General features: G+C 48.5%; 1 protein-coding gene across 1 annotated transcript in view; it reads left to right on the top strand.

The window, feature by feature from the left end:
• Positions 1 to 11,053, top strand: part of fmnl2a (formin-like 2a) — a 59,878-nt gene extending 48,825 nt beyond the window's left edge. Inside the window, 12 exon segments of the mRNA XM_048238446.1 lie at positions 721 to 845; positions 1,112 to 1,314; positions 1,966 to 2,200; positions 2,423 to 2,491; positions 2,688 to 2,768; positions 2,868 to 2,997; positions 3,341 to 3,504; positions 4,024 to 4,125; positions 5,243 to 5,341; positions 7,424 to 7,547; positions 8,806 to 8,920; positions 10,971 to 11,053. Coding sequence (XP_048094403.1) covers positions 721 to 845; positions 1,112 to 1,314; positions 1,966 to 2,200; positions 2,423 to 2,491; positions 2,688 to 2,768; positions 2,868 to 2,997; positions 3,341 to 3,504; positions 4,024 to 4,125; positions 5,243 to 5,341; positions 7,424 to 7,547; positions 8,806 to 8,897 — 1,424 coding nt within the window. The 3' untranslated portion in view covers positions 8,898 to 8,920; positions 10,971 to 11,053.
• The last annotated feature ends 309 nt before the right edge of the window (positions 11,054 to 11,362 follow it).

Here is an 11,362-nt window from a genome sequence, read left to right as displayed (position 1 = left end):
TCAATCCAGTGTGTCAGTGTGTGTGTGTGTGAGAATGTGAATGTTTGCTTGTGTGTGCATGTACATGTGTGTGTGTGTGTATGAGAAAAAAAAGAGAAATTGTGTGTGGGTGTATGCCCAGGCAGCAGTGCTCCTGCCAGGCTCCAGTACTCCTGATAAGCCTCCTCTGACCAGCGCAACGGAGGCTGGCAGTCTGGGGTGCCAACATCAGGACCTCACGCCTCCCAATCTCTTTTAGCACCTCACCCACTCAGAGGAGAGAGAGAGAGAGAGACGGAGAGAGAGAAAGAGAGGGGGGGCAGAGAGAGAGAGACGGACAGAGAGAGACAGAGAAAGAGAGGTAGGGGGAGAGAGAGAGACAGAGAAAGAGAGAGGGAGGGAGAGAGAGAGAGAGATGAATGCAGCCCACTCAGCGGTCACATTATCTAGGCCACAGAAGGCCCAGTGCGGCCCCTGAGGTGGTCATCAGCGCTGGGCCTTCTGATTGTCAGTGTGGTCTTGCAAATGTGTTGTGTGCCCTGATGCTCAGGTCAGCGTTTCAACCCTCAGCACATTTGTCCGTCCAGTCCATGTGGACACTTCCATAGAGTACTTCATCCCATTCCCAGGTCAACAGTCGACCACTCCCGCCCCCTTGACCTCTCCTTCGTCTGGTGTGTGTTAGGTGAGCGCATGCCTGACTGACGTTTGACTCATTGAATCATTTTGTGTTGTGGACAGCTGTTAAGATCAAGAAGCCGATCAAGACCAAGTTCCGCTTGCCGGTCTTCAACTGGGTGGCACTGAAGCCCAACCAGATCAACGGCACAGTCTTCAACGAGATCGATGATGAGAGAATCCTAGAGGTGAGGAGACCAGAAGAAGACCCTGTTATAGAAGTGTGCAGGGGCAAATGTATTATGTGTTGTGATTTATAACAGTAGTAGTTGTTGATGTTATTACTTATCTATTCCCAAGTAATCATTCACAAATATATTCCTCAAAACAGAAAGGAGATATGTATCTGAAGGACTATGTTTAGCTATTGGTCAATTAAAGCAAAATGCAACTGAGTTGTATACAAATACAAAGCATTTGGTCAGCCCACCGCTTTGCCTTTATCTCCTGTCAGGATCTGAACGTAGACGAGTTTGAGGAGATGTTCAAGACCAAAGCGCAGGGCCCGGCCATCGACCTGACCACGAGCAAGCAGAAGTCCATCCAGAAGGGCCCCAACAAGGTGTCTCTGCTGGAATCCAACCGAGCCAAGAACCTGGCCATCACCCTGAGGAAAGTGGGCAAGATGCCCGAGGAGATTTGCAGGGCCATTCAACTGTAAGTCACATGACTGCCGACCACCACAAGACAGTTTCTATTGTAGCACTGTCATATGTCCGTTTTTACAAAAATGGTTGCCTTTACATTGTTACTGATGTATAGGTTGAAACAGTTCACATTTCCTGGCTCCTGCCACACAGTGATGCATACTGTATCTGTTCGTGTGTCTTGATTTAATCTGATCTGATCTGTTTGTGAACCTGTCTGCTTGTGAGACTGTCAGTACTCCATAATCTACTGTTTGACACACAGTGTCATGGCAAATGAGCTATGTTGAATGTGTTTAACATGATGGTATGTGATGTGTGTGTACTGTATGTACCGGTGACCCTGGACAGGGTTTGACCTACAACTGCTATGATTATGTATGAATGTCTGTGTGCCTTTATAAGTATGTGTGTGTACACATTTGTGTAATGAGGAACGCAGTTGTATTGCACTTTATTTGGCACTCGTCATGGTAGATGAACTACAGTACATTGAGCATGCTCAGTTGTGTGGTAGTATGTGTGGGTATGCTATAGACCCTATAGGCCGGATTGCTTGAGGGAAGACTTAGGGAAGCGTTTACATATACTGTAGTTTGCGCATGTCTGTTTCCGAGTGCGCGCGTGTATATAGTCGTGCACTCAAGGCGTGTGTTGCTAGGATTGACCTGCGCGCGCTGCCGGTGGACTTTGTGGAGTGCCTGATGCGCTTCCTGCCCACGGAGAACGAGGTGAAGGCCATGCGTCAGTACGAGAAGGAGCGCAAGCCACTGGAGAACCTGGCCGACGAGGACCGCTTCATGACGCAGTTCAGCAAGATCGAGCGGCTCGCGCAGAAGATGACCATCATGGCCTTCGTGGGCAACTTCACCGAGAGCGTGCAGATGCTCACGCCGGTCAGTCAGGCCCTCGGGCCTCACAGACTTTCTCTTTCTCCGTCTCTTTTCACTCTTACTCTTTCTCTTTCTCTCTTATTCTATCTTTCACTGTCTTTCGCTTTCTCTGTCTGTGTCTTTTTCTGTCAGTTACTGTACTAAGTTTTTTTTTTTTTTTTTCCTGTTTGGTCATGACTGTCTGTTGTTCTGAAGTGGTATTGATTTGCTTTGTGCCTTGTACAGCAACTCCACGCCGTAATTGCAGCATCCGTGTCAATAAAATCCTCACAGAAGCTCAAGAAGATTCTGGAGGTGAGTCATATAGAGACTCTCATTTCAGCCTCTTGTTACAAATAAAACTTTCCACTGTGCCAATGTACGTAGGCTCTGAGGCAGGCAAATAATCCGAGGCACACCGATCAAGTATAAGTTAAAAATCCTTTATTCTAATGGATACCACTGTGCCTGTTTGCTGCTGAATAACATGCTGATGTGTGTTGTCCTCCAGATCATCTTGGCTCTTGGAAACTACATGAACAGCAGTAAGAGGGGAGCCGTCTACGGTTTCAAACTACAGAGTTTAGATTTGGTAAATCGATTTTCTCCTGATACAATCTTTATACAATTTGTGTATTAGTACACGTGTTAGCCTTCTTATATTAAACATCTCCTCCTTTCTCCTCTACAGCTTTTAGACACTAAATCGACGGACCGCAAACTCACACTGTTACACTACATTGCTAACGTGGTCAAGGAGAAGTATCAGCAGGTGGCCCTTTTCTACAACGAGCTGCACTACGTCGAAAAGGCCGCCGCAGGTGGGTCGTGTCCACTCTCAGGACTCGTCTGTAAACAACGGAAACTTATCTTACGTAAACAACATGACGACATTATAAGTGTAGTTCTGACGACTTGTCAAGTCTCCTTGTTGCATTGCAGTGTAAACTGCGGCACTGAGAGTTGGCGATCTCTTCCAATACTTGAACAGTGTTCCTTCCACAGAGTTTTAGAGTGATAGTCCTGTCTGAACACAGTGCCCCAAGGACACTACAGACCGACTGGGCAGCCTTTGTTGTATTATCGATCAGGCACCACAACATGGTTTGATGAGTACACACCAGTGTATTTATTGGTGTGCGTGTGTATGTGTGTGTGTTGCAGTTTCACTAGAGAACGTGCTGCTGGACGTGCGGGAGCTCCAGCGGGGGATGGACCTGACCAAGCGCGAGTGCCAGATGCACAGCCACAACACGCCCCTTAAGGACTTCATCGTCCAGAACGAGGGCAAGCTCAAGAAACTGCAGGATGACGCCAAGATTGCACAGGTAGGCTCTATCCAAACATTGCTTTGTACACATTCAAGTACAAGTTTAAGTTAAACGTTTTTGCACTTAAAGCAACACCAAAGAACTTTTCCTCTGTCACACGCACGCTATTTGTTTATTCAGCAACGGCTTTGCAAATAACGATGTCCATAGACAAGTCAGAGAATATGTTGCATGATTTTATGAAAGTACGATGTATTACGACATCATGCAAGTCAAATTTGTAGTTTCTTATGTCTCATTCTATCGAACTACAGATCCGCTTACCCGATCTGGCAAACTTACATAGTGCGGTTATAGCCGATAGAGGAGCTGGGTTTAATGCAGAAGTGCCGTTTCACCCTGTTACGAGTTGATGAACCAATTGGAAACATTATTTCAAGGTACAAAAAACTCTTTGGTGTTGCTTTAATATTGAAGTGCTTCGGAGTAAGGCTGAAGTAAGTAAGTCCTTTATATTTAGAAGTGCTCATGAGAAACTTTGCCAAGGTTTTCCTCATGGCTCTGCCTCCACTCTAGGATGCCTTTGACGAGGCCGTGAAGTTCTTCGGGGAGAACTCCAAGACGACACCTCCCTCCGTCTTCTTCCCCGTGTTTGTGCGCTTTGTCAAGGCCTACAGGGTGAGCCTTCCCACCCAACCCCTCTCCCTCTCCCTCTCTCTATCCCTCTCTCTCTCTCTATCCCTCTCTCTCCAGGGGGCCGTCCGTCTGGTAAAGCAGGATTTAGAGGTCTAGAGCGGGAGCTATGCTGAGAAACCCTGGAGGTTCCGGCAATCTCTGGCTCAGCGCTCCCAATTAAAGCCTTTTAATCCGGCCATTCCCATTTTAATTGTGCCTTTCTCACAGTTGCATCCTAAGTTACACGTTCAGAGTCAATTCACAGTTACACTTTCTAGTTGCACTTCTGTGTTTTGTATTAGTGTAAGTAGAAAATGTCTTACACTTGCAATGCAATATTCTTGCAGAACTGTTAGGGTCTGTATTGTTATTAATATACAGTATGTCAGGAAGTTGTAGCATTTAGTTGAGTCTCATAGCACGTACATTTGGCTCATTAGAAGTAATCTAAGATTACATATTCCAGAGTATATATAACACGATGTTGGGTAATTCAGATTCAAGCTCATCTAATTTAATGTGACACTAGTGTTATCTGGCTTAATCTGGCAGTCTAACAGATTAATCCAGCCTGGAGAAAAATGACACGAGCAGAAATCATAGAAGCGCTGGTGTGCATGTTGCTTGTGTGGTCGCCACAGCTACACTTCAGTCAATCACAGTAATTGAATAATGGGATCAAAGTAAAGCAGATGTAATAGTGAAATAAAGTAAGTCGATTAAGCGCGCTAGTCAAGACCACTAGAGTCAGAGACCGCTAGAGTCAGAGACCGGCTACACAGGTGGCTACACAGTCTATGCTGTGATGGTGGTGTTTTGATCTCTGACTAGAGTGCTGGGTTGCTATTAGATAGGTAAAGAACTAAGGTTATGCTGGCCAAGGCCAAGGAATCATCATTCCGTAAGATTTAGGATCTAGTATCTTCTGTTGCTTCAGTTAAACAGTCAGGGTGGGGAGATAGAGGTGACCCCAGGGCACTCTGGGTGAGATGAGAGGTTAGTTTAACAGAGGAAGTCATTTAGTGATTACTGTATGTTTGCAAACAGAGGATCAAAGATGGACAGGTGCTAGTCTTACATGTGTGTGTGTGTGTGTGTGTGTGTGTGTATGTGTGTGCAGCAAGCGGAGGAGGACAATGAGCATCGGAAAAGGCAGGAACAGATGATGATGGAGAGGCTGCTGGAACAGGAGGCCATGAATGAACAGGAGGACCAGAAGGTACCGACTGCAGACTCACCACCCTCTTCCTCCTTCCCCTCTTTATCTTTTCTCCTGTTTGTTTGATTCCCTCTTCCCTCCCTCCCTCTCTCACTTCCTCATCCCTCCAAGTCCCTCTCACTCTGTCAATGTGTTGACCGCGTCCTCATCCTCTCTGTCCCACCCGCTGCGTCCGTCTCATCACCTCACCTGTCTCCTAGAGTTATCGTCCAGTGCGTCCGTCTCATCACCTCACCTGTCCCCCTCCTCACGTCTCCTGGAGTTATCGTCCAGTGGCCCGCCTCATTACTCACTTGTCCCTGTCCTCCCCTCACGCCCCTCTTGAGTTGGTCAACTCCAGTGTGTCCGCCTCCACCACCTCACCTGTCCCTCCTCCTGTCCTTGCCTCATCACGTTTGTCCCTGAGTTATTGCCCAGTGTCTGTTTCCCTCCCTCACTCCTGGAGTTATCACCCAGCGCCCGCCTCATTCACCTCACGTCCCCTCCTCCTCCTGAGTTATCGCCCAGTGGTCCTCGCCCCCCGCAGATTGTTGACGGGAGGCACCTCCCTTCTCTGTCCCCCTCCTCACGTCTCTCCTGGAGTTATCGCCCAGGTAGCGGCCCGGCCTCATCACCCTCACCTGTCCCCCCTCCTCACGCCTCCTGAAGCATCGCCCAGTGCCGCCTTCTGCTCCTGCAGATGTGAGTTTAACGGGGAGGCCTCCTCTCTGTCTCTCTCACCGCCTCTGGTGTCGGTGTCTCATCAGGAGTCTGTCCCCCTCTCCCAGGTGCTCCTGGAGTCAGAGTCGTCCGTCCATCTACCTCACCTGTCCCCATCCTCCCTCACCTGTCCCCCTCCTCACGTCTCCTGGAGTTATCGTCCAGTGCGTCCGTCTCATCACCTCACCTGTCCCCTCCTCCGCCTCATCACCTCACCTGTTATCGTCCAGTGCGTCCGTCTCATCACCTCACCTGTCCCCCTCCTCACGTCTCCTGGAGTTATCGTCCAGTGCGTCCGTCTCATCACCTCACCTGTCCCCCTCCTCACGTCTCCTGGAGTTATCGTCCAGTGCGTCCGTCTCATCACCTCACCTGTCCCCTCCTCCTCACGCCTCCTGAGTATTGCCCAGTGCGCCCCTGCTTACCTCACACTTGTCCCCCTCCTCACGCCTCCTGGAGTATTTGCCCAGTGGTCTCCCTTCATCACCTTACCTGTCCCTCCTCAGCCTCCTGAGTTATCGGCCCAGTGCGCCCCTCTCTTATCACCTCACCTGTCCTCCCTCACGCCTCCTGAGTTGCTCGTCCAGTGCGTCCGTCTCGTCACCTCACCTGTCCCCCTCCTCACGTCTCCTGGAGTTATCGTCCAGTTCTCATCACCTCACCTGTCCCCCTCCTCACGTCTCCTGGAGTTATCGTCCAGTGCGTCCGTCTCCATCTGTCCCCCTCCTCCACCTCACCTGTCCCTCCCCCTTCCTCTGTTGTCCTGGAGTGCTCGTCCAGTCGTCCATCTCATCACCTCACCTGTCCCCCTCCTCCGTCACTGGAGTTATCGTCCTGAGTCTCATTGCCTCACCTCTGCTCCCGTGCTCCTGGAGATATGTCGGCAGGGATGGCCTCCTCTGCAGATGTGAGATCACCATCTCTGGTGTCGGTGTTGGAGGTCAGGAGTCATGTGTAATCTAGTGCAGGTGCTCAGGAGGCTGATTAGCGAGGCGGCTGCTGCGCCGTGTCACCTTACATCAGATGCATCACACAGGGATTAGCGGCCATGGCACTGACAGACCTTCGACACACACACGGCACACACACACGCGCGCCAAGGATTCTTTACTCACTGTAAACAGACACATGCACACACGCACCAACTATTCTAAACTCACTGTGTGAACATAAATATATACGCACATAATACAGACACACACAAATGGATGCATAGCCATTCATTTCAGTAGTTACACTCACACAAATCACCATTTATGTCTTGTTCAGGTGCACAGTCCAGTGATACCCAGAGTTTTAAGAATGCGGACAATTGTACCAACTTGAAGAGACGTGTCAATAGTGTTTGTCTATGTGTGTGTGTGTGTGTGTGTGTGTGTGCAGTCGCCATCCCAGAAGAACAAGCGGCAGCAGCAGGAGTTGATAGCGGAGCTGAGGAAGAAGCAGGTGAAGGACAGCAGGCACGTCTATGAGGGCAAAGACGGCGCCATCGAAGACATCATCACGGGTACAGAGCAGCTGCCGCCGACACACACACACACCTCACTTACACACTCACACACTCTGTTACTATATCACCCTATACATATCCATCGTCACACACATACTTGTATATGACACACTTTCCTTTATGTACACAACTACACACACACACACACATTCACAAAGCCTCACAAAGCCTCACAAACACACACACACACACATAGCACTGTAGCACACACACACACACATATTGACAAAGCCTCACAAATACACACACACACACAAACTCACTACAGCAAGCAGTGTGCTTCTGGGATTGGGTGAGGCACACTGTTCAGTCTGTATGTAGGCTCTTCCATTCCTGTTCAGTCTGTATGTAGGCTCTTCCATTCCTCTTCCAAGACATTAATACTGTGGTTTGTGCTGTTTAAAATGACTAACAAACCCTTTTAACAGCTTTAACTCATGTTGATTCAACTAAAAGGGCCTCTCAAAAATTTCATACGCAGGAAATTTTGTTGCGTGTTTAGACGCTGGGCCATAGATCTAATCCAGATTCATCTGCAGCTACTATAGCTCAGATGTGTGTGTAGGATCAGCAGTAGCATTGCAGCTAGCTCAGATCTGTGTGTGTGTAGGATCAGTTCCTGTAGCCGTTAGCTGTAGCGCTAGCTAGCGGGCCCAGGCTGGGAGTGGCCCTCAGATGCAGTGTGTGTATTGATCGTCTCTATTGAGACAGATGGCCTGTCAGCTCCACTGCAGAGCCTCAGGTGACACACACTGGGGTTACTGCCAGTAACAGTGTAGTCTGGTGCCCAAAAATATGTATCCATAGGATATGTCCCACACAAGACATGCTTACACACACACACACCCACACACACACACACACACACACAAGCATAAACACACCTGCCATGCCAAGTGCATGTTAATCCCATAACTGCTGAAAGAAGGGGTATAGCCTGTAGACCTATCAAGCTGACGGCTAAATCAGGTGTTCAGCTGGAAACCAACTTCCCTGTTGCCTGATTGGCCCATTTAGACTGTACCTTACACACAGTAGAGTGTGCTTTACCATGCTATGCCATTCAAACATCAGGCTCAGATTCTTGTTAACCAATTCTATGCTAACCTGTTGCCATGTAACCCATGTTTGTAGACTGACAAACATTGTTCCCTCTTTACGTCTGTGTCTGTGTTGTGTGTTTTGTCTGGCCGTGTGTGTGTGTGTGTGTGTGTGTGTGTGTGTGTGTGCGTGTGTGTGTGTCGTCTGGCTGCAGTGCTGAAGAGCGCGCCCTTTACCGCCCGAACGGCCAAGCGGGGCTCTCGGTTCTTCTGCGAGTCGGCGCTCGCTGAGGAGTGCCATTACTAAAGCTAACGCTCTCTCTCTCAAAGGTTTCTGGAAACAAAAAAACTCCCCCAACCCTTTCACAAAAAAAGAAGTGCTTTCTTCTTTTTTTCCACCCCTTTCCCGTTCTCACCCTTCACCGTTTTTTTTTTTTTCTCCGACCCCTCCTTCCCCCACTCTTCCGTCTCACTCTTATTTTCACCGTGTGCTGTTCTCTCTCTCCCTCTCTCTCTCTTTCTCTGGGGGAGAGTTTGGAGTGGGGGACAAAGAGGGGGAAACGGGGCACCAGCCTCCTCCTATTGAGGCAGGCCATTCACTTAGGCCATATGTGACGTCCTATGTTGGATGTGTGTGTGTGTGTGTGTGTGTGTGAGTGTCTGTGTGTGTGTGTGTGTGTGTGTGTGTGTGTGTGTGTGAGTATCTGTGTGTGTGTGTGTGTGTGTGTGTCTGTGTGTGTGTGAGTATCTGTGTCTGTGTGTGTGTGTGTGTGTGTGTGTGCCAGCAAGGAAGGGGCTGTCAGTGGGCCCCTTTCCCCCTCTCTCCTGCATGAAGTGTGTCACCACGGGTCTCACCAATCCATCAGTGTAATAAAGCAAAGCAAACATAATGTCACAGAGAACGTCAGGATGCGAGACCACACCACTCGCCCTGGCGCTGCACCAGACCGCCGAGGTCAACATTAAACGCCACTCAATTTTCTTCAGTCAATATTAGCTCAGTACCGTCGCAATGTACTATTAATGTACCATCACTTGCCAGCAGAAGAGAAGGCTTTGAGCGCCCTCTGCTGGCGGAACCATTTTCAAACACCCCCAGAACTGATTTTTTTGAATGTCACTCGTATTCAGTTTTTTTTTTTACTGTTCCTGAGTTAGACGGCAAATAGTGTGCAGCTACAGAATTTAGTTTAATTGACAAAATGCAAAACAATAACACTAATTATAAGTAGATATATTTCTAAAAATTAATATATTCACATTATTTTGAACGTTTTTGGGAACTGTGTTATAGACATATTTTTAAACATTCCTACTGTGTTGTAAGTGTATTACACAGATGTCTCAGTGACTGTAACATTTGTGGCATTATACCTTGCTTGTGTGTGTTTGTATGTGTGTGTTCATCTGTCCATGCGATCATGATTGTTCATCCATAATGATGTGTCACTGCTGTTGTCTGTCTGGGCTCTTGCATGACGCTGGCTCGCTCACACTCTGCTCCCACAATGCCTTGTGCTTCACTGCTAATTAGCTCACTCACACTCTCGCTCACTTTCCTCTTGCACATGGCTCAAGCATGCCCCCCAGTGCAGTGATATTGCTTAACATCACCTGTGGCCCTGGCCAATCACGCGAGAACTAATGGTTCCTATCTCTTGCATGAGGGTTGCTGCATGAGGTTTTTTTTTTTTTTTAAGTTTTACATGGCATGTTAAGGAAACCAGTACATCTGTGTTCCTGTCATCACTAACACACACAGCCAGATACATGATCAGATGGCTTCTGAGTCTCAGCGTTAACATGTGAGCTCCATTTCCGTCCAGCCACCATGGCCTGCCAGCTGAACCTAACAGTGGCATGGATCTGGCTGTGCGCATGTGTTCAGTTGTCAACAGCTAACCTCAGATCGGTACGACTTGTCTATTGCTCAGAACATTCATTTCAGTTGTTATGTATGTTTTGCTTGAGTTTTTTGTTCAGAGTTGGATAAGAGCTTTACTAAAGATTTGTTTTGGTTTGCTGGTAGTCACTAAGCGAAGCGAGCTGGGTTTTTAAGAGACAGAACGTATCAGCAAAGCTGCCTTTGTCTGCCGCCTTAATGCCTGCCTGCCATGTCAGTTAACTGCCTCTAGTGCCAGCCCTGCTAATGCCCTGTTCCCCCAATACCCCTCCCCCTGTCATGCCCTCTTACCCCTGTGCTGTGTTCAGTCTCCACTCTGCTGCCCCTCCCTCCTGCCCCTGCTGCTGCCTCCAGCTGTAAGGCCAGTGTCAGTGCTGCGGAGCCCCCGTCTCTCTCTCTCTCTCTCTCTCTCTCTCTCTCTGTGCGGTCGTCCCGCCTGCTCTCTTTTAACCTTCATTTTGTCTTCTCTTCATCCAGCTCTAAAGAAGAATAATATTACTAAATTTCCCAATGTCCACTCGAGGGTAAGGAACTCCTCCAATAGCACCCCTGTGGTGGTGGATGTGACCCAGACCTGGCAAGCACCTCTTTTTTTACCTCCTCCCATCCCCCCCTCGGTCCCTCCCTCCTCCCACTCCCTCCCCTTCTCTCTCTCTCTCTCTCTCTCTCTCTGAAAACCTTACATGTTCAGTTAACCCCTCCGCCTTTCCCATCTCTTTCCTTATCTCTTATGCATGTTCAACAATCGACCTGATTACTATGTGTGAAATGATCATGTTGAATATTAATCCCCATTCTTACCCCCTTTTCCACTGGTATTTCTTTGAGATGTGTTAAGATCATACTCTCAAAAAATTCAGGGAAATTCC

The sequence above is a fragment of the Alosa alosa genome, chromosome 3 (genome assembly GCF_017589495.1).
Source record: "Alosa alosa isolate M-15738 ecotype Scorff River chromosome 3, AALO_Geno_1.1, whole genome shotgun sequence".
Classification (NCBI taxonomy): domain Eukaryota; kingdom Metazoa; phylum Chordata; class Actinopteri; order Clupeiformes; family Clupeidae; genus Alosa; species Alosa alosa.
This window is presented reverse-complemented; position numbering and strand designations above follow the sequence as displayed.